This window comes from Schistocerca cancellata, chromosome 5, assembly GCF_023864275.1.
Source record: "Schistocerca cancellata isolate TAMUIC-IGC-003103 chromosome 5, iqSchCanc2.1, whole genome shotgun sequence".
NCBI classification, from domain to species: Eukaryota; Metazoa; Arthropoda; class Insecta; order Orthoptera; family Acrididae; genus Schistocerca; species Schistocerca cancellata.
The window spans coordinates 535,200,623-535,225,036 of NC_064630.1; the positions used below are offsets into that span (position 1 = coordinate 535,200,623).

The following is a 24,414-nucleotide window of genomic DNA, read 5'->3' on the forward strand; positions in this document are numbered from 1 at the left end:
AAGCTAGAAATTAAAATATATCACTTCTAAGTTAACTTAAGGCACAAAATTTACTGGTCGTAAAATACAGAGGGCATGTGTATGTCATTAGTTTTAAGCTTTAGACATCCCCTTTGTAATAAGTTCTCATATCTGACAAAGAAAATAATATTGACTGTACTTGCAGCAAGACGTAAAAGTTCGACATTTGTTGATCAGTCTAATTACGGAAGTGCCAGCAGACATAATCATGCTCCTGCTTACAGTCGGGTACCTCCGCTTCAAGAGAGTAGTATTTCGAAACTATCATTCCATTCAGATTCTGTCGGTGACATTCATCGATTTGTTCTACAGAGCTCATACGATCGTATAAAACTCTAACGACATCGTACATGCATCCCAATTTGAAAGATTTATAACAAACATCACTCGACAACATAATTTCAAAGTCTAAAAACAGGCTAATTGACTTGCAGGTTTTACTAAGACGTCACTAAAAAGATCCACTCCATTACCCAGCTGACAGAGCTCGTTTCAAATACGGAAACAGCGGACTCAGATTATCGATTTGAACAAAAACGGAGAGGAGGAAGAGAAAGAGTAGGAGTAGGAGGAGGAGGAGGAGGAGAGACAGAGAGAGAGGAACCTGTAGAGAGAGAGAGAGAGAGAGAGAGACGGATGGCGAGCCTAATTGTGTATTTTTCGTACGCCGTATCGGAAACATCAATCATATTGATCTTACACATTAATACTTTTGTTGCAGTGGCGTCTCAAACTTCAAGCTGATGTCTGGATGATTCTTTCACGATGGCTTCGTTTTCGAAGTGCTGTCAAATTGTTAACTGTCCTCTTCCTCTTATTCCTGTCGTGAGCTTTTAAGCTCTGTGGTCGTAGGAGAGGAAACCACGAGGACGACGCGCTGCTGTTACGATTTGAAGCGGCGTAGTGAATACGAGAGCGAGAAAGCCAAGAAAAAATTTATAGTCAGAGACAGATTGCGTAAGAGTTTGGCACCATGCTGGTTCACAAACTGGACGCCGTAAAGAACGCTACCGTAGCGCCATGGGAACTGCAACAGCCATTCGATCAGTCAGATTCACTGGATCGAAACCATGGAAGGAATGCCTTGCTAAATGCGACTGAGAGAGACTGGAAACAGATGCAGGCAGTAGGCGGTAGGCAGCAGGCAGTAGAACTGAAGAGCTCGAAATTCAAGATCGTAACAAACGAAATAATTTAGTCACAAACGCTTAAATTGAGTGATCCCATGAGAGCGTTGTACTCGGTATAAACGTGAGACTAGTTCACAGTTGTTACTTGTCAGTCGGTCACCGTTCATATTTGCTACTGAATCCTGTTTATAATTGACTACTGTTGGTAGCAGCTAGTAGCTAAATTCAGTACATCCACAGCCTAATGAAGCTATGTAAGGAGGCAGTATTAAAACATGAACTTCAAGTGTCACAAAGGTCTTTAAGTTGCTTCCATTGTCCTGACGATGACCGCAGGTTACAAATGATTTTTACACGATGAGTGACCGGTGATTGTTGTCTGGATAAATAAAAGAATAAAGAACACGTGAAACCACTGAAAAAGAGTGTAGGCAAAAAAATTACCGTGACATGAAATTTAAACGTTATTTGAGGAAATGAAAAGTGAAAATAATGATACGCAGAAGAAAAACCAAATAGATGGTGTTAATGTACCGAAGTCCTGTAGACCAGAAGAGCAGTTTCGAATCGCGATTTAAAGGAGAAAAATATTTTGGAGGAAACTGTCCAGTCATTAGGGACAGTTAGACATTGACAGAAAACCGATTGATTTTTGGTAAGACGACTGAATAGTGCTAGAAAGTTACCTCTAACCCACAATTACAATACTGGAAGATATAATTTGGTAAATGCTAAGACCAGCAGGAACTGCAGGGATTACATTATTTGATCTGGTAGCCTTTATCTACGAAACTAGTAGATTGACAGAAAAGCATTAAGATGCGTCACGTAGAATGGTAGGGATGGATAAATGTGAAAGCTATTGGTGGATCAGATTGAGGTCTCACGCTTCTAAATTTCTGATTTCAATAATGAACACAAGAATAAAATGGAAAATGAAAGCGCCAGTGGACGGACATCGGTTTGGATTGAGAAAATTAATGTACCAAGGAAACAATTGCTGTGTTGCATTTTGTAATCTAAATATGGATAAAGTAAGCGTTATTGTGGCGTTATGGAGGAACTACAGAAAGATATGGGCAAGGTGAGATGAAAAAAAAATTTTCTTAATCTTGAGAAATATGGGAATATAATATAAAAACCTGCAAACAGTTTCAAAGTCTTCAAGTGGGGGTGATAAAAGTGTAAGATAATGGACAAGTCATAGTTGCAGTTTTCGACAGGTGGGTATTTGTAAGCGAAAAATCAATGATATAATGCACTGAGGATGTTCGTGTTTCGCCCTCAGTGGTGTGTTGTAAGGAGGCAAATGATGTAGTCTGGCGATGAAAAATACACCAAGGAAGCACTTTGCAATATTTCAAGAAATAAGAAAAGACGGCTGCGGTAATCTACTGGAAGATGGGTGGATGGCATTAGTAAACATAGAGAGAGCAACATATATGGGAATTGGTGAAGATCATAATGCACGGAGGAGAAATATATATATCAGCAGGTTAACCAGGTTTTCACTTTACTTATTTATGCCAATAATATATGACGAAGTGAAGTAATGAAATTTTTATATGGATCAGTAATAAACTAAGTTTATTTACATGTATTATTCGCAATGTTTCTCCAGATAATAAATGACAAGTATGTGAAGTTCGGGAAAATTTCTTCATGTTTTCTAGAATTAGGCTTTGCATGCCAACCTACCTTCCCAGTCCCACTGGATTTGATCGTAATATTTGCCGTTTTGAATTGCTTTTACATTACATCCACTCACAATCACACATCTAGGAGACAAAATCGTGACAGCCGCCAAACAGCCCAGCAACCGCAAAAACTATGGATTCAATAGTATTAACGTAGATTTTTCAAAACTTTTACATGGCACTCCCGTCACACACTTAGGGGTGTCTTACCTAACAGTACCAAATTTGGCTCTACGGTTAAGCAGGAACACACACACACACACACACACACACACACACACACACACACACACACACACACACACACCTGAATGACTTATTGTCTGAATAAATAAGCTGTTGGCTGGAGCCCAAAGTTCATAGTTCCGACTTCTAGATATCTGAAACTAACTAAAAAGTGCTGCAAAGTTCTCAGAAAATAGAGATTTTAACAGTGAACAGATGGTCAGAATCACACTACTGGTAGAGATTATTACTGCCACACACGGATTTCAGTACTCCATTGTTTACATCCTCAGTGTTACGTCTTCAGATCCTCAGTGAGAGAAGAACCAATGAATAAACATGAGTTGCCAGAAATTATCGTGCTGCCGCACGTAATATTTTAACGTAATATCGACTTACCTTGCAGAGGATCTGAAAATGAGAACGTAAACACTGAATCGCTGAAATTTGTGTCAAACAGTAATAATTCATCTGAACGGTGTGATTCTAACGATGTAGTCACAGTCGTAACTTTACAACAGGCTGCAAAGCATTTCAGATACCTAGAAAGGAGATCGATGCGTTTCGTGCTCCAGCCTGTTATACCGGTGCGCACGATTTAAATTTTACTGTTATCCTGAAAGCCACTTTTAACGGCGTCCTTTTAAAACCAGTATTTATTACGCGACAGGAATGCTTCAGCGGGTCGTAAATAAGAGAACGAGGAAACAAGATTTGGCATGCTGAAAGCCCGCCCACCTGTGACCGCCATCTCTCTAGCTAGGGATTCCGCAGGGACGAGCTGGCCCATTGACAGATTTTGCAATGTCTGCCGCTGAGAGCGAAGGCTGCAGTGCCGGCATCGAAGCTAACGTTTTCCAGGACAGCAGGAGCAGACCAGAAAACTACTTCCGCAGTGTAAATCTGAATACCGTGTCTTACATCAATACATATACTCCGCTAGTCTCCTCTATGAGTTCTAATTTCTCCAATTTTCTCGTACTGGCCATTTTGCTCGACGTTTGTGGGAGGAAGTGAAATGTTGTCCTACTACACGTAGACCGTAATCTTCGAGTTTTCAACTTCTCCGAGATACAAAATGCTTCTCGTGTACTTGATCCGTGGCGGGAGTGGTGCCAGGGCTATCTTTGGTTAGGCACTATCGATTCCCTCTGGCAGAAGTTTGTCTTTGGAGCCTGGGCCGGCTCAGGAAATAGCGGGCAGTACGGAGTGTAAATAGACAACAACGTTGGGCACGGCACGCGGAAGGGCGCTTATTAGTGAGACGGAGAGACGACAGCGAGCATGGCATGCCTGAGTACGGGTGGCAGTTAGCGCTTGATCGTACTGGAGTCAGTAACAGCGGGCCGGCGATGTGGCTTCTTGGCAACCTCTTGAAGCTATTCATGTGCTCGCTTCCGTGAAGGAACACGCTGTTACTATCGGACTAAGCAACGTCTGGTGTCTTCGCCACATCGATCCGACAGCTGTCATCAAGTTAAGTAATTCAAGTCCTACCAACGATAAGTGAAACATGATGATGTTTGCTCTTGAGGCAGCAAAGCGTTGCAAGGACTGTGATGTTATATTTCATGCCTCTTATGAAGTGTGTATTGTAGTATTGTTCTTACTTCAGCTGGCAAGTGTCTAAAACTTTGATACGTGTCCGCAGCCTTACCGAACGATCTATATTCCGTGTCTAAAGATTGCCATGTGGTACCTTACAGGCCAAGATACGGTGCTCCATGTGATGCTTGGGTTTTAATGAGCCAGTTCCGTTTGCATCATTCGTGTACGTGGTTCTGCTTAAAGGAATGAAATCAGTTTTATTATTGTCAATTGTATCGAAGTAGTTTTCTGTATAAGTTTGAATATTAAGGTGAAGGAAGGGTTGTTTGGTTCCCTGTTGTCGCTTCTGATTTATGTTTCAGAGATCGGAAGCAGTGGGTCACCGAAGTGCAGAGGCTCCCCTTTTAAATTATTAGCGGGCGTGCGGGCGGTGGACTTCGCCTGAGCTCGCGTGTGCTGTTTGGTTCCGATATCGGTGTTCTGAATGGGGTGCAAGTACAAACGGAGTCCACATCTTAATTCGAAGATAAGTACTCAGTCGCCTCCACCGTTCGTGGCCAAGTCGCGGATTCACAATCTCGGGCCTCAGTTATTGTAGAAGCGGCAGTTTTCTAAAACTTGTGGTGGCTCTGCAAGGCTGTCTGGGTCAAATGTTCTAAATATGTCTTAAGAATTTTGGGGGATTTCTAGAAGAATGTGTGTTAATTGAAACCGTTTTCTAAAATTGCGGTGCAATTCAGCCTGAGTGGCGTATGTCAATTTTGATGAGAAAATAACTGGGTTATTATTGATCAAACTGTCTATAACCTTGTAAAGTTGTTTGGTAATATCTCGCCCGGGAGGGGCGGTTTTCAATCTATGTGGAAATAATATTGATGTAAAGTTTATTTTAAATGATTTACTTGGCCCGAGTGGCGGTTTTTAAAAATGTTTTTAAAGAGATTAATTCATTTGTAGTTTTATATAACAAGCCGTTTGTAAAGTTTGCCTGAATGGCGTTTCTTAAAGAAATTATTATCTCATTTTTGATTGTAATTCTCTTAATGATTTATCTATGATGCAAATAAATATGTTGAAATGAAATGGTCACTGTATGGGTCAAGTCCTACCGCTCCCTTTATGTTAAAGGTTAAGGAAACTGCAGTTCAAAATAGAACTAACGTTACAGTACTGTCTGCCACAAGAGTTTGTTGGTCATCTACCCTATGCTCTCGTGTTTAGTTAACAATCCCGCGACGAAACGTGCACTTGTTCTTTGATCGTCTCTGTCTGTTGTATTAATCAAACCTGGTTAGAGTCTCAGACTAAAAAGCAATAATTGAGACTCAGTCGAAAATTGTTTTGTAAACCACTTCTTTCGTGGATGAATTACTTTTCCTTATGATTCTTCCAATGAACGTCAGTTTGGCATTTGCTTTTACTGCAGTTTGTGTTTTGCAGGCATTCCACTAGAAGTCGTTCCGAATTTTTACTCGTAGGTATAACTGCGCTCCGAGACGAGAGTAGAACATTTTCTATGCAAGATGCAGTGCTGAGTTGATCGTGGTTACTGTTCCAGTAATTCCTCATCAAAACTGTAATCGAACAGCTGCGGATTTGTCCTATTTAAGCTCAGTACATACAGAGCCGGAAAAAAATTAGTACACCTGGAAACACGATGTAGGTTTTGATCCGATGACGGGATATGCCGCTGATAATGTTTTCAGCGTCGTCTGCCAACATATAGTGAAGTGGAGTAGCTACCAGATCGCCATTTGTGTCTACCCTTGAATAGGGAATGTTAAACGCCGGAAGCGTCAGTGTGGTGCAAACGTGTGAAGCAAGCAGGCAACCATGTCTCAGAGATGTACACGTGCTTCCTACAATCAAATGAGCGAGTTTGGTTCAAATGGCTGTAAGCACGATGGGACTTAACATCTGAGGTCATCAGTCCCCTAGACTTAGAACCACTTAAACCTAACTAACCTAAGGACATCACACACATCCATGCCCGAGGCAGGATTCGAACCTGCGACCGCAGCAGTCGCGCGGTTCCGGACTGAAGCGCCTAGAATCGCTCGGCTACAGCGAGTTTGGAAGAGGTCAATTTATGGCCTTCCGAATGTCGGAATGACCCTTTCAGAGAACTACCACACTGGACTTGCTGCGTCAGTTTTGCAACGATGCCAGTATCAGTGGTGACATTCTCACACCCGTAGACGAGGTTCTTCACATCCATGCAGCACTGACGACATCCATGATCGTCGTATTATGTATAGCATTCTCAGCCAGATAAGACTAGTGGGAGCCCAGCCGTGTCAGCACGAACTATTGCAAAAGGGTTATCAGAAGTGGATCTAAGGACACGCACACCTATAGCCTGTCTTCCACTCATGCCACAGCATCAACGTGCTTCCAGAGGATCACCTGGAAGATGGAATGGCGCGCATTGGTCTTCGGCGACGAAAGCAGATTCCGTCTGCACGCAAGTGGTGGTTGTCTGCGCATTCGAAGTAGACCTGCTGGGTTCTGTCTCGTAGAGTGCATCTGTCCAAGATACAGCAACCCCGTCCCAGGTCTTATGGTCTGAGGTGCGATAAGCTACAACTTGCATTCGCCTTTGGTGTTTCTGGGCGGGACGTCAACCAGGTCTCGCTATTTGCAGAACATCGTCACCCCGGGCATTTTGCCATTCTTGCAATCGGAAGGCGACGTGTTGTTCCAGCAGGATAATGCTCACCCAAACATTGCCCATGAAATTCGATGAGTTCTATACGACATGCAGCAACTTCCCCGGCCAGTATGGACCTGTGTGCAATCGAGCACTTATCCAATATGATAGGACGAGAAGTGACTCGTGCGTCTTGTCAACCAACAACTCTTATAGCACTACGTGAACAGGTCGAGCAAGCTTGGCATAATGTTTCCCAGGACAGTATTCGCCATCTGTACGACCGACTGGATCCACAGTTAGTGCCTGCATTGCCGCCCGTGGATGCTGCACCACCTCCTAATATGAGTGTTACAGCATGGGTCGATACCTAGTACCACAGAATCACTTGTGCTCTTACTCTGTACATGTAATTTCAGTTACTCCATATGTACAATTGCAGCAATGAGAAACCTCTAGAAGGGTGTACTAATTTCTTTCCGGCAATATAAATGTGGAGGACCAATCGAAATAATACTTTTTAGGTGGCCTACAAGATTGCACACTTCTATCTCGTTACGTATTTTCACTCGAATTAATTAAAGGGAATTTACTTGCTCCGATATAGTCGGCTACAAAAACCTTGAAAATAAGCTTTGAAGAGCTATATTTCAAAACGTGATTGCAACATGAATAGGGAAAAGTAACAGAAAATGCTCTGAGTGTTGTAGTCCGCTATTTATACTTTCATTTGACTTACTGCTAGTAACAGCAGCAGTTTCTCCTTAACGCTTTTGGCTGGTTCTGGCTTCCCATATATAGTGGGGTCATCAGAGGCTAAGCACTACGTCAGTTTTGTGGAGACTGGGAAGTTACCATGCTGACAATACCAGCTCAGCATTCATTCATGTAATTTATTAAGGGCATAGTATCTGAATAATTTATATTATGTGGAAGAATGCAGATTTCTTTAGGATGCCCTTTATTGGCACAACGGACTTGCTAAACACTGGCATGAAAAGTCCGTCATAAAATGTATGTAGGCCTATAAGTAATAAAAGCATCATAAGCATGAGTCTTACGTTTTGCGGCGCTTGATTATGATGCTGTTATTATGTACAGATCAGCTGAAAATGGAACTGTTTTCCGAAATCGATCGCCGGCCGCTGTGCCCGAGCAGTTCTAGGCGCTTCAGCCCGGAACCTCGCTGCTGCTGCTACGGTCGCAGGTTCGAATTCTGTCTCGGGCATGGATGTGTGTGATGTCATTAGGTTAGTTAGGTTTAAGTAGTTCTAAGTCTAGGGGACTGATGACCTCTGATATTAAGTCTCATAGTGCTTAGAGCCATTTGAATTATTTTGAACCGAAATCGATCATGTATGTCGTATTAACAGTCAATGTCAGTACACTGCAGCTTGTGGAATTCTCGAATATTTCACGTAATAAAATACATCTGGATTGCGTGTGTACGAGATGCCATCGCCAAGAACGATGGAGAAATTGATAAAGATTTCCTCTGACCATGAGTTCAGCATTTTACAGGGCATTAACTAATCAGTCAGAAAAAACTCCACCGCAGACGCCTATAGTCCTTTCAGCCGAACGCCGAGAACTGAATGCATGTTTTCAAGCGGATAACAACACTTGCTGTCCCAAGGACCACTTAACTCGGTAAAAACAAAAGAATGGACAACTAGCACATTCCTAAGTAGAAAGTTATAATACGATCAATAACAAATGTAGTACCTGTCAGCTCAGTGTGAAAATATTTTTAAATTTACTTCCATTTCCTGCGGGGCCATCGAGATATACGTGCCCTTCAACGAATTTGTGACGTCACACTAGTCGGCTTGTCCGCCACACTTGACGAACGCTCATCTCCGTGTAAGAGACACGGGAAATGAATATTTAATTGAAAAGATACCTACTAAAGGTCTTAATTTTGTCGTGGGCTATCGAGAACTTGCATCCATTTACACGCGCAGACAAGAATTGTTAAACTCGCCTGAAATAGTCACTCGCTCTCGCCGGAGACGGTTGCTGGTACTCGTAAGACCTGCAGTGTCACCTGCTGTGACGTACGCGCCGACCTGCGTTGCTCCTAGGCGTTGTTTTATGGAACCAACGTAGTGTGGTGCCACAAACGAGAGAATGATATAAACTTTAATCGCTGAATCTTTTGTTGTACTTGTTGTTCTGGTCTTCAGTCCAGAGACTGCCATCTTTTGTGACCTAATTGTCGACAGGACATTAAATCTTAATCTTCCTTTTTTCCTTGCAAGCAATCGTCTGATGCAGTTCTCCATGCTATCCTGTCATGTGTAAGCATCTTAAGCTCTGCGTAACAACTGTAACCTATGTGCGTTTATATCTGATTACTGTAGTCAATACTTTGTCTCCCTCTAAAGGTTTTACTGACTATACTATCTTCCACTAGCAAACTGACTCTTCCTTGGTACTTCTTCTATCAATCAACACCATTTTATTTTTTTATTTATGTATTTATTTATTTTTATTTATTTTTTTTTTTTTTTTTTGTGGCGTGTGTACTTCGAAAGCTTGACAACACCTGTCAGTTGTCAAGTTTTCGAAGTACACACTCCACAAAAGGGTCACGGAATCCAGGTACTGACGGTTCCAGTTACGCATGCATCGATGTATCTGATTTTCTATACATGATGTGTATAGGAGCCTGAAGATGGCGTTAATGAGATGCCGAAACTGGTCGTCTTAGTGAAACAACAACTTCTGAAAATATACGTCTGTTTGTGATTTTTCTTCGGTAAATATCGGACCAGCCGCAGTTCTGCATCCAAGAGGGATCAACAGAGATTACACCCACGTTGTTCTTAACGTTCAGTCGGCGCCATGCAGGTCACACCGAGTCCATTTTGGGGTAGTGAACCAGTGTCGGGGGGCGACAGAGGATATTTAGTTCTCGCTCCCTTCTCAGTCACTGGTTCCGTGTCATATCCCTCAACTCTTATAAATGCAGTCTTGTTTACATACATGTTGCGATTCCTGTATTTCATATCAGCTGCCTCAGATTGTGTTCCAAGCAACAACGTCAAATGCTTTTTCTTATAAACGCTGGTTTGGCAGTCTGTAAATTTAGATCTACGGGAAGAACTTGTACGAGAGCCAAGAGGGAATAGTAATAGTGGAAGACTAAGAACGAAGTGCTCGGATAAAAAAATGGTGTAAGAAATGTAATCGTTCACCTCTACTGCTTAGTCTACACATCGAAGAAGCGATGAAGGAAATGAAAGAAAGGTTCAAGAGCAGATTTAGAATTCAAAAAAATGGTTCAAAAGGCTCTCAGCACTATGGGACTTAACTGCTGAGGTCATCAGTCCCCTAGTACTTAGAACTACTTAAACCTAACTAACCTAAGGACATCACACACACCCATGCCCGAGGCAGGATTCGAACCTGCGACCGTAGCGGTCGCGCGGTTCCAGACTGAAGCGCCTAGAACCGCTCGGCCACTCCGGCCGGCAATTAGAATTCAAGGTGAAAGGATGTCAGTGATAAGATTCGCTGATGACATTGCTATCCTCAGCGAAAGTGAAGGAGAATTACAGGCTATGTTGAGTCTAATGAACAGTCGAATGAGCACAGAATACGGGTCGAGAGTAAATCGAAGAAAGGCGAAAGTAATGAGAAGTAGCAGGAATGAGAACATCGATAAACTTAACATTAAGACTGATGATCACGAAAAACATGAAGGAATTCTACTACCTAGGCAGGAAAATAACAAATGATGATCGGAGCAAGAAGGACATAAAAAGACTAGCAATGGAAAAAGGGAATTCCTGGCCAAGAAAAGTCTACTAGAATCAAACATAGGCCTTAATTTGAGGCATAAATCTCTCAGACTGTACGTTTGGAGAACAGCATTGTATGGTAGTGAAACATGGGCTGCAGGAAAACCGAAACAGAACAAAATCTAAGCATTCTAGATGTGGTGCTACAGAGGAATGCTGCAAATTAGGTTGGCTGATGAGGTAAGGACTGAGGAGGTTCTGCGCATAATCGGAGAGGAAATATGTGGGAAACACTGATAAGGAAAAGGGGCAGGATGATAGGACACCTGTGAAGACATCAGGAAATGAGTTCCATGGTACTGGAGGGAGCTGTACAGGGCAAAAACTGTGGAGAAAGACAAAGATCGGAGTAACTGAGGACGTGGGTTGCAATTTCTATTCTGAGATGAAAAGGTTGGCACAGGAGAGGAATTCGTGGCGGGCCGCATCAAACCAATCAGGAGTCTGATGACTCAAAAAGTAAATAAATAAATAAAAATAAATCTTAGGTAGGAGCTGCCAGCCGTGGTACCAGAAGCGGCGCCTGCCTTTACCTTTGCGCTCGACCCCCGCGACTCCAGTGGTGGCCTCGGCCGCGTCCATGGCCGCCGTGGACGCCGTGCCCGCGAGGTCTTGGTCGTCGTCATCGGCCGCGTTGCCTGCCGCAGCCGACAGCTTGTGGCACACCTCGAAGGCCTGCCCCACGGTTCGCACGATGCGCATCGCCTGGCTCTGCAACAAACGAGGCAGCCAGTCTCACTCCCAGGTAACTAAGGTAATGCAATGTTACATTAAAGGAGTAGCTGGAAAGGCAAAGGACGCAGCGGAAAGATGTGATCTAGGCGGTGGGACGACTTCCTTCGGCAAGAAGATCTTTGCGAGAATTTCGACAGGTCGAGTAGGAAAACTAGGCGAGAGAGGTCGGAGATGCAGCGAGAACTTGGAGACGCGTGCGGACGGCGATCGTGAGAGGAAGTTTGGAGGAGTGCTGTGGATCCACACGGGGTGTTGAGACCGGTTCTTGGTCAGTCGTCTGCTGTTGTGTTGGTCGGCTACGACTGACTTTCTTTTGTACGCTACCTGACGGAACCAATTCCGGCGATTGAAAACGTCTGCTTTAGTGCACTACTCCTCGGGTCCTGTAATTGTCCGCCTTTCCCTCCATGTTATTGTTTAAGCAATTAAAGTTGCTTATGGCGATCCAAATGGTCTGGGTCGATCCGTTGATGGAGGAGGGAAACTTCCCGATGCAATAACCGTATTTGTAATATTGCTGTGACAAAGGAGATCGGGTTGGCGGCTTACCCTTGGATTATTATCGACTAAGCTATGTACGTGAGAGTTGTGTTAAAGTTATTATGTTTAAAGGTTTCTGTTAAAGTGCCTCGCTTAATTTGCTTGCCACTTGGCAACTGTACCGTATTTAAGTGTGTGGTTAGTAGTACTTTCTTACTTGGGCGAGTGCATGCAATTCACTTAATCACGTTTTAATCTGTAAATTATTACTAGGCTGTTATTGAATGTTGGTTTCACTATTTTAGTCAGTTGAATGTCTTGAGAATGATTGTTTCTGAAATGAAGTGTCTAACGGTCTTACCTGTGTTGGTATTCTTTATGTTATAAATTTAATCAGACATTTTTTTGAAGTCGGTATTTGTTAGACTTAAGTTTTGGCAGTTATTCTGGGCCCTGCTGGTAGTTCAAGATGCTGGTGGCCTTAATAATTGCTAGGTATGTAAACCAAAAAGCTTACTTAAAATACCATTATTCTGAATATTTTATTGGAATTTTTTAAAGTTGTTTATGATACAAGGTGTTTAAGAACATTTTTATCTTCTTTAAGGAGATCATTATTTTTACTTTTATTCATTTGGTTTTTTAAGAGATCATTAATTTAAATACCTCTCATATTGTTCAAACTGAGAGATGTGAAAAAAATTCTCCTTCTTAAGATTTCATTATCATAAATACATGCAAGCTTATCAAGCCTACCAATTCTCAAATAAATTTTCTGTTAAAATTTTTTAACTGTGAATGGTATTGCTGTTATCCTAGGGTTCCCCTTCCACATCACAGCCCTTGTGCTGAAAAGAAATGCCTCCGAACACTTTATCAGAAAACTCTTAACGCTTTTATGTGAAACAAACGCTATTAACACTCTACATCTTTATTCTGCATCTCTGCATACATATATCTCAACATAGTCGTCCTGGAGACGAAGACATTGGTCTCAACGCGAGACCAGTTTGTTGATACCGTCACTGTAGAAGGTCTGACATCGTTGACGGGGCCACAACCTGTCCTCTGAATGCACCACCTCGTCACTATCAAAGAGAAGTTCTCAGAGGTGCTCTTTAAGTTTTGGAAACAAATGAAAATCGGATGGGGCCAAGTCAGGACTGTGTGGAGGATGACTGATGCCAGTGAACCCAAGGCTCTGGATCGTTGCAGATGTCGCAGCGCTCGCGTGTGGTCTGGTATTGTTATATTGACGGAGAGGGTGCTCCACGTGTGCAAAAACTCTTCGAATTTGAAACTTCATTACAACACAGTGTTTCCTATGCAGCGACATTGTTACGTTACGCACCGCCATGTTTTATGCCCTTATTCGGAGCCCTTGACGACAGAAGGCTATACATATGTAGACATGAAGAATACGTGTATAGAAAACCAGTAACTTCTATTTCATTTTAAAAGCTTTAAGAGTTTTCACTTACAGAATTCGGAGGTATTACCTTGCAGCGTGCCTTTGTGTATACACTATGTGATCAAATGTATCCGGAGACCCCCAAAACATACGTTTATCATATTAGGTGCATTGTCCTGCCACCTACTACCGAGTACCTGCATATCAGTGAATCAGTGACTTCATTAGTTATTAGAGAGCAGAATGGGGTGCTCCTCGGAACTCACGGACTTCGAACGTGGTCAGGTGATTGGGTTTCACTTATGTCGTACGTCTTTACGCGAGATTTGCACACTGCTAAACATCCCTACGTCCACTGTTTCCGATGTGATAGTGAAGTGGAAACGTGAAGGGACACGTAAAGCACAAAAGCGTACAGGCCGACCTCGTCTGTTGACTGACAGAGACCGCCGACAGTTGAAGAGTGTCGTAATGCTTAATGGGCAGGTATCTATCTAGACCATCAGACAGGAATTCCAAACTGCGTCTGGATCCACTACAAGTTCTATGAAGAGTTAGACGGGAGGTGAGAAAACTTGGATTTCATGGTCGGGCGGCTGCTAATAAGGCGCACATCATGCTGATAAATGCCGAGTCCTCGCCTGCTGTAAGGAGCGTAAACATTGGACGATTGAAGAGTGGAAGAACGATGAACTTGAACAAGCGTCATGGGCGCGGTTATCAGCGCCCATACAAATTCCCAATCTTTTCACGGTCCACTCTCGCCACTTTTCCAAATGATGATGAAATGATGAAGACAACACAAACATCCAGTCCCCGGGCGGAAATAAAATCCCAGACCACACCATAACACCACTCCGAACTTTAATGTTGGCACTACACACGCTGGCAGCTGACGTTCCGCTTCGAACAAATGCAACGAACAATATCGAACAAAATGAGATTTTAAAAAAATAAAAAAGTGGTTAGCGTTGCTGTCTCTATACAACGGGGTCTCGGGTTCGATATCCGACCACGCAGCTGAGCAACCCACAAACCAAATACCATCATCTTCAAACTTGCTTATGAATTTTGCAGCACGTCGAATTTAAGCATATTGGTCCGTAATTATGCGGGACCGGTCTTTTGGGTTTCCTGTATGTGAGATTATTCGTGACTTTAACCTGCTGCCTGGAACTCTAAGTCTTACGCGACTCACCCTGTATATATAATCTATTTCATTCTACATTTGTCTACTTAGACTATGTGATCAAAAGTATCCACACACCTGGCTGAAAATGAATTACAAGTTCGTGGAGCCTTCCATCGGTAATGCTGGAATTCAGAGAGACACATATTGAAATGATAATTACAGAAAGGAGACGTAATATTCGGTCGATCATTTACAACGTCGCTCATCCTAACGACAATAAAAGAGGAGGACAGGAGGATACGAAAATAAGAAAAGCCAAGAGCAGAATCATGGATATCAGAAGACGCTACCCACATTTGCAAATAAAACGACAATCTCAATGGAGGTTACCATTAGGCCAGCATGCTACTCGTCATCCACAACTCTGAGGAGAATCGTAAAGGAGTAGGCAGATTTGAAACAGATAAGATGTTGATGAAATCGAATGAAATTTCTTTCGGAGATTTGGAGAAAGCTTTTGACATCGCTGACTGGCAAACACTTATTTAAATTCTGAATTTAGCAAGGATAAAATCTACAGCTTGCACGGAGCGAGACTGCCATTATGAAAGGGAAGCAATAGTCGAGGAAACAGGTTCTCCGGTGTTATTAAATCCATAATGTGAACATGTTATGAAAGAAACTGGAAAGGAGTTTCAAAAGGAATTTAAGTTCAGAGTGAGAAAATTAAACTTCTGAGCTTTGTTGCTGACACTGCAGTTTCTTCGAGCCGTCAAAGGACTTATAGAAAAGCAGTTGAACGGAATGTATAGTTTCTCGAAAAGAACTTAGAGGATGAATAACAAGAAAAGTGAAACAAAGTTCATGGAAAGTAGGAGAGTTATTCGGAAAGTAAGGAACGATCGGTCGCGAAATGAAAACCACAGCGAAACCAATTTTTCCATTCGTCTGTAAAGAATTCGCGTTAGTATTTTGCAGCCGTGACTTATGAAACTGATAGTTCGGTAATTTTCACATCTGCCAACGCCTGCTTTCTTTGGGATTGGAATTATTATATTCTTCTACAGTCATCAGGTTGAAATGGATGTAGGTTGCAATAGTGATGCAGATATGGAGAGTCTTACACAACACAGACTGGCGTGGAACGTTGCATCGAACAGCTTCGGGACTGAAGAGCACAACAACTGGGAACATTAGCGGAAAGAGTTATTATAAAAGCCTCTTCTTTGAGGAAACGTGTCGGTTCTAATGTTAGCGTAAAACGGCTGGATTTATATCCCGGGTTGGGGTTGGGCAATGCGAGGTGGGGAAATCCGCGCCGTGGCGCTACGCCACTGCAGACGGCGCGAGCGCTGCCGGGTTAGACAGGAGGGGGCGACGCGACGGGCGCGCCTGCTGGGACGCAGTGTTTGTAAACACAGGCCGCGCGCGCCGGCCGGCGTCTCGCGTCTCGGCCGCCGGCCGCCAGCGCTCAGCCCATTCCGCACCAAGTCAGCCCACGGCGGACTGGGAGTGACAGCTCTAGCCATTACCAACATTCCACAGTCTTCCACTATGGAAACAAAGAATACTTCTGTTGTGTTCGCCCTCCAGCGACAAAATTAAGCCCGGTGGCAACTTTAATTCTCGATCTCCAAATCTCTCTTTGATTTCCATCACAGCTTGTTCAATTTACAATTTCAATAACATCTGGGATAGGCTACAAACTGATCTCACCTTGACGTCTGAGCCGTGGGTGGCTCGTGTCGCGCCATATCTCATTTGACATCCTGTTTTTACTGTATTTCTACATTTCCGGAAAGCTTTTGACACCGTTCCTCGCAAGCGACTTCTAATCAAGCTGCGGGCCTATGGGGTATCGTCTCAGTTGTGCGACTGGCTTCGTGATTTCCTGTCAGGAAGGTCGCAGTTCGTTGTAATAGACGACAAATCATCGAGTAAAACTAAAGTGATATCAGGTGTTCCCCAGGGAAGCGTCCCGGAACCTCTGCTGTTCCTGATCTATATAAATGACCTGGGTGACAATCTGAGCAGATCTCTTAGGTTGTTCGCAGATGATGCTGTAATTTACCGTCTAGTAAGGTCATACGAAGACCAGTATCAGTTGCAAAGCGATTTAGAAAAGATTGCTGTATGGTGTGGCAGGTGGCAGTTGACGATACATAACGAAAAGTGTGAGGTGATCCACATGAGTTCCAAAAGAAATCCGTTGGAATTCGATTACTCGATAAATAGTACAATTCTCAAGGCTGTCAATTCAACTAAGTACCTGAATGTTAAAATTACGAAAGACCACACAGACAATATTGTGGGGAAGGCGAGCCACAGGTTGCGTTTCATCGGCAGGACACTTAGAAGATGCAACAAGTCCACTAAAGAGACAGTTTACACTACACTCGTTCGTCCTCTGTTAGAATATTGCTGCGCGGTGTGGAATCGTTACCAGGTGGGATTGACGGAGGACATCGAAAGGGTGCAAAAAAGGGCAGCTCGTTTTGTATTATCTCGTAATAGGGGAGATAGTGTGGCAGATATGTTACGCGAGTTGGGATGGAAGTCATTAAAGCAAAGACGTTTTTCGTCGCGCGAGATCTATTTACGAAATTTCAGTCGCTGACATTCTCTTCCGAATGCGAAAATATTTTGTTGAGCCCAACCTACATAGGTAGGAATGATCATCAAAATGAAATAAGAGAAATCAGAGCTCGAACAGAAAGGTTTAGGTGTTCGTTTTTCCCGCGCGCTGTTCGGGAGTGGAATGGTAGAGAGGTAGTATGATTGTGGTTCGATGAACCCTCTGCCAAGCACTTAAATGTGAATTGCAGAGTAATCCTGTAGATTTAGATGTAGATGCAGATGTAGATGTAGATGTACTACCACCTCGTTATGTTAATTTCAATTACTGGTGTCACTGAGTTGCCACCTTGCCTGCCCGTGAGCGACAGCAGCGGCGCTTATCGATATAAGCCCTGGCGTAATATCTTTGCTGACTGCTATTACTTCCCAGTTGTAGTGTGTTCGCAGTTAGTTCGGATCTGCCAGTGAGATGGGAGCGCTAGCAGTGCAGTTTGGACCTGGCAGTGTTTGACTTAGGACGCGGCAGAAGTTCAGTTGGGGCGCGCCTGCAATGAGGTCCGGACTGCCATGACTCGCCCGTCGGTTGCCGATACATATCACTTGCGTGCGGACCACCTTGGCTGGTCGTCGGTCGGTCGTCTTGTCGGACGACGTGTATGTTGGCCGGCGATCGCTTATGGGATGCCTCCACGTGCCGACTCGTGATTCGTCCTTGTTATTGCACAGTCGCTGCCGTTAATATTGTCTAGGCCTTCGTGCAAATGTTCGTGAAACTGTGTGTAGCTTGTGATGTCGACTGCTCACTTATTTTAGTGCTCTCTCCGTGATGATGTGTGGCAGTCGGTCGGTTGGTGTGGATCAGCCAGGAAATCTCCTCGCGGCGCAGTGGGCCGGGCCCGCTGGCGGTCTCTACCCAGTGTCGGGGAGTGTCGGAGCTGTTCCGATTGCTACGAGGCTCGAGGCTCACCTACCCACGTCATCAAAGTTGAGTGGTGATTTAATTATCGAAGCCAGTCTGTCCACATTGTGCCGTTGGTTTTCATGGTTGGCTGTTGGGGGTATTTCCGTGAACAACAGAGAGTTTTCGAGTTAGCGAGCGTTTGGACACCATCCGGTGGAGTTTAACTGTATTTAGGTTATTTGAAGTCCAAGTGCACCAGCGGAATTTTCTGCCTTGTGCCCGTTAGCGTTCCGATTACCTGCCCTGGCCGCTGACGTAAAATTCAGGCAGTGTCCTTTCCTCACCGTGTTGTCGCTGTCCAACACGTGTGTGCAGGTTTGACAGCTTATGCATACTTGGTTGTGGGCGGCTGCACCTTTTACATTTTGGCTTTGGAGTTCCTTGTGCACTGGTCGGGTGGAAAGCAAGTCGTCTTGTCGGTGGGTCCGTCGACTGTCTCGTGGTTGGGTTGCCGGCGGATCGGATATAGTTCGGCCGACTACTTGTCTCCCCTAAGCGAACGTTAATATTTCAAGTGCAGACCGACCCCCGGAAACTTCTGAGCGCCGCTGGCTGTACTGCCTTTCTTATTGGTGTTTGATTGTGTATTTTCATGGCTCATAGCCGATGATTTGAATTTGTATGCTTTTAGTTGGGTTTTAAATAATAGGCCTTCAGCCGCCTTAAAATGACAATTCCTTATTTTTCAAGTCTTAGATTGTTTGGGCCTTCAGCCTCGTTTGAAGTATTATTTAAGGGTAAAACCTTGCGCTTGCTGCCTTTTGAAAATTTATTGTAGTTCTTCATTTAAAAAAAAAATTATATAAGGATAAAGCCTTGGGCTTTCTGCCTTGTAAAAATTTATCGTAGTCGTGCGTTGAATCATCGGCCTTCAGACGTTTTAAAATTTAAAGAGGTTGTGCCCTTAAACCATAAGATTGTGTGACATATTCAGTCGACAGTTAAGCTCGGAAATTTGCGCTGTAATGTTTGGGCACCTAAATAAAGTTATATTTGTTCGAGTGTAACTTACAGCCGCTCATTTTTGGCCCCTTTCCACCATTCCCATTACATATTCTGTCCTGCTGATTTAACCAGGCGTTTCAGCTTCCTTACCAGATAGGATTAACGGAGAGCAACGAACAAGTCCGAAGAAGGAAACCTCGTTTAGTACTATCACGAAATATGAGAGAGAGTATCACGTATATGATAAGCGAGTTGGGGTGGTAATGAATGAAACAAAGGCGTTTCTTGTTGCGGCATGGCCTGTTCACGAAATTTCAGTCACCAACTTTCTCCTCCGAATACGAAAATATTCTGTCGACGCGCATCAGAATAGGAAGAAGTGATCATTGTAATAAAATAAGAGAAACCAGAGGTCGCACGGAAGATTTCAGTGTTCGCTTTTCTCGCGCGCCGTTCGAGAGCGAAACGGTAGAGAAATACGCTGAGGTGACGAATGTCATGTGATACCTCCTATTACCGTTTCGTACCTCCTTTTGCCCTTTTTAGTGCTGCAACTCGGCGTCGGGATGGACTCAACCAAAAAACGGTCGTTCGAAGTGACCTGGAGAAATAATTAGCTCTGCTGCCTCTATAGCCGTCCATAATTGCGGAAGTGTTGCCGGTGCCGGATTTTGTGCATGAACTGACCTTTCGATTAGGTCCCACAAATGTTCGATGGGATCCATATCGGGCGATCTGAGTGTGCAGATCATCACTCTAATTGTGCAATATGTTCAATCACGAAGAATAGTGGGCCGGTGACAATTCAATTGTTGTTTGGGAGCCGGCCGATGTGGCCGAGCGGTTCTAGGCGCTTCAGTCCGGAACCACGCGACCGCTACGGTCGCAGGTTCGAATCCTGCCTCGGGCATGGATGTGTCTGATGTCCTTAGGTACTTAGGTTTAAGTAGTTCTAAGTTCTAGGGGACTGATGACCTCAAATGTTAAGTCCCATAGTTCTCAGAGCCATTTGAACCATATCGTTGTTTGGGAACATGAAGTCCGCGAGTAGCTCCAGCTTGTGTCCAAGTAGCCGAACATAACCATGACCGGTTCAGTTGGACGAGAGGACCCTCAATCTTTATGGAGCTACCACCAGCTTGCACAGTAACTTGTCAACTACTTTGGTCTACGGCTTCGTGGAGTCTGCGCCCCGTCATCGTCTGTTACAAACTGAAGCAGCTGACTCGCCTGGCCACGATTTTCCAGTCGTCTAGGGTCCAACCGATAAGATCACGAGCCCAGGAGAGGCGCTGGACGCGATGTCGTGCTGTTAGCAAAGACAATGGAATCCGTCGTCTGCAGTCATATCCCATTAACGCCAAATTTCACCTCCCTGTCCTAACGGATACGTTCGTCGGGCGTCCCACGTTGATTACTGCAGTAATATCATCCAGTGTTGCTCGTCTGTTAGCACTGAAATGTCTATTCAAATACCGTTGCTTTCGGTCGTTGAGTAAAAGTCGTCGGCCACTGCGTTGTGCATGATTAGAATTAATTGCCAAAATTTGGTAATCTTTGGTTCAAATGGCTCTGAGCACTATGCAACTTAACTTTCGTAAATAATTCGCGCCGGTATTTTTTAATCATCTGCAATAGTAAACGATTAAAACAGTGCAGAATCCAAACTGTAGGTAGCCTTCCTAGCGGCTTCCAGCGGCAACAAAAATTTAATTTCCATTATTTCATATAATAACTGACTGAATTCGAAAATTTAAGAAGCTGTCGTAATCTACTCTTGTGTTAAAGAATTAACACGATAAGGCAAATAAAGTCTGAAACTGTGTTTATGTCTTGAGGTGACTTAACAAACGCCACGCTAATTATCCAGACTATGTTCATCCAATATTGGAGAATAAGGACACTTAGGGAATTCCAACAAACTTCACACATAATTTCAAAGCTTTCCGAAATTTACTTGCTAACGGTCCCCTCAAAATAACGAAAGGAAAAAAAATATCGCTTTCGACATTTTCGCTGTTCATACAGTAAAAAGTCGGTATCAGGCATGACGTCTTAATTTATTACTGCCTTAGTATTTATTCTACTTGCAACACGTTTTGCACATAGTTTCCAAAAATATAACAGCAAAAAATTACTGTACGACACACAGTTCAGGAGATATGACGTTATAAACATTGAAATGAGTGAAAAATTAGCTTTCCCCACAATGGATCGCAAATTAACCAGACTATACTCATCCAATAATTGATAATGAGAGCACTTAGTGACCTCCCATGACTTTTAAACGTAATTTCGAACTTTGTCTAAACTTTTCCGTCTGTGGCTGAATTACCCGAAACTAACATAACCACCGTAATTACAGTTTTGTGTCTTCAGTAATACACATTTTACACGCTTGATGCCATTTAATTAACGCATTAACTCATTTGAAAAGTAGATATACCTCTGAAGCTGCTTCAAACGTAGGAATTCGATGCTTTGAGGAATCAGGGATGCAGGAGCTACTGGTGTTTTACTAAGCTGATGGTTCCATAATATTCACACGTGTTCGCACTTGCCTTGGAACAGTATAGATGTTTCCAAGGAACCATTACATTGCTCAGAACACAAAACTTTTAAGCAGTTTACACTTTACATTTCACGAGCTTACTCTTGCCCTGCTCTAGACAACTGGTACACCAAGAGTATGCAGTAATGGCAGCAAAGTGTCTCGCCAGTATCGATGCGTCATAGCTGCTTCATTGCCGTCCAGTTTATGGCTGGCTGACAGGTTCGTGATAGCAGCCGCCGCCCAAATGGTTAGCAGTAACACGTAGGCTCTCCTGTGTCCAACTCACTGTCGGTACAGTATGCTGTTTCACCATCAACTAACCTGAGCAGAGCCCTTTTCCTCCTGCCAGTAAACTTCATTAATTTCCACTATAATTTGAGCCTATCAATATCCCTTTTTAAAATGCTCTATCGTACCTACCCAATTAAGGAATCAAATTTTCCACCCAGCGACACGCAGATTACCAGTTTCCTTTTCTTGTTGAGGAGATCCTTGATTTCAATCGTTCGCATTACCACCATAGCGATGCCATGTTGACTAATTTTACAGTGTCAGATAGATCAGCCAGTCATCTACACTGTTACCACTGCAACTACTGAAAATGCCGCTCCCCTTCTTCAGGAATTACATGTTTGTCAGTGCTCTCCACAGATACGCCTTCGATGTGGTCGCACTTAGTTCAAATAGCTCTGAGCACTATGGGACTTAACATCTGAGGTCATCTGTCCCCTAGAACTTAGAACTACTTAAACCTAACTAACCTAAGGACGTCACGTACATCCATGCCCGAGGCAGGATTCGAACCTGCGACCGTAGCGACCGCGCGGTTCCAAACTGGAGCGCCTAGAACTGCTCGGCCATGGTCGCATTTACAGTAAGGCTATTTGTGTCGCTGACATACGCAAGTCACCCCACCGCCGCCAGGGCCATGGCTTGTGGATGGTCTCGCTACATAATCCTTAGGTTTTTAATGAATTATGCATTAAAATTCCATGTCACACTTGCATAAGTAAAAAGTAATGAACACTGATAGTCACCTTTTCATTTCAGACACGTCGTACACTATGTTTTTGAAAATCTATTTATATTACCAAAAGAACTGAGGCCATTTCTAATCTTCTATTTATTTTTTGTGCTATCTATCCAGTTGTTATTTCCAGCTACCACAAAAACAAAACCTCATCAACAGATTTTATGAGTTCATCGTGGATACACACTATTTTCTTTTCGATATATTAGTCTTACTATGATTTTCGTGCTTAATCTGAAAACTGCTCCATTAAGTTCTTCCACTAGGTATTGAAATTTTATTCACACAGGAGGCAAACTGTAAATTGATGTCAGCATACAGATGACGAGCCAGACATGTGTTGCTTCTTCCTCTTTTTCAAGGTTTACTGTGAATATCTTTGTGAAATGGAGTCTCCTTGCCTGAATCCTCTTTGAAATGCAGTTCATCAGGAAGCTACCACATTTCATCAAAGCTGTTCAACATACCAGAAATTCTGCAGGCAATAAATAAAGTTCTTCGCTCGTCAAAACTCTAGCCCTTGTAACATACTGCAGAATGGATCGAGTAGCTGGCACTTCACCGTTAATACACTATGTTGTTGTTGTTGTGGTCTTCAGTCCTGAGACTGGTTTGATGCAGCTCTCCATGCTATTCTATCCTGTGCAAGCTTCTTCATCTCCCAGTACCTACTGCAACCTACATCCTTCTGAATCAGCTTAGTGTATTGATCTCTTGGTCTCCCTCTACGATTTTTACCCTCCACGCTGCCCTCCAATGCTAAATTTGTGATCCCTCGATGCCTCAGAACATGTCCTACCAACCGATCCCTTCTTCTAGTCAAGTTGTGCCACAAACTTCTCTTCTCCCCAATCCTATTCAATACCTCCTCATTAGTTACGTGATCTACCCACCTTAGCTTCAGCATTCTTCTGTAGCACCACATTTCGCAAGCTTCTAAATGGTTCAAATGGCTCTGAGCACTATGGGACTCAACTGCTGAGGTCATTAGTCCCCTAGAACTTAGAACTAGTTAAACCTAACTAACCTAAGGACATCACAAACATCCATGCCAGAGGCAGGATTCGAAACTGCGACCGTAGCGGCCTTGCGGTTCCAGACTGCAGCGCCTTTAACCGCACGGCCACTTCGGCCGGCTCGAAAGCTTCTATTCTCTTCTTGTCCAAACTAGTTATCGTCCAAGTCTCACTTCCATACATGGCTACACTCCATACAAATACTTTCAGAAACGACTTCCTGACACCTAAATCTATATTCGAAGTGAACAAATTTCTTTTCTTGAGAAACGCTTTCTTTGCCATTGCCAGTCTACATTTTATATCCTCTCTACTTCGACCATCATCGGTTATTTTACTCCCTAAATAGCAAAACTCCTTTACTACTTTAAGTGTCTCATTTCCTAATCTAATTCCCTCAGCATCACCCGACTTAATTTGACTACATTCCATTATCCTCGTTTTGCTTTTGCTGATGTTCATCTTACATCCTCCTTTCAAGACACTGTCCATTCCG

The 24,414-nt window shown here is 43.4% G+C and overlaps 1 protein-coding gene across 1 annotated transcript in view; it reads right to left on the reverse strand.

Annotated features, from left to right (window-relative positions):
* Window positions 1-24,414, reverse strand: part of LOC126188668 (carboxyl-terminal PDZ ligand of neuronal nitric oxide synthase protein-like) — a 982,042-nt gene that overhangs the window by 132,515 nt on the left and 825,113 nt on the right. The window contains exon 6 of the mRNA XM_049930273.1: window positions 11,611-11,788. Within this exon, the coding sequence (XP_049786230.1) occupies window positions 11,611-11,788 (178 nt within the window). The remainder of the gene's footprint in view (window positions 1-11,610; window positions 11,789-24,414) is intronic.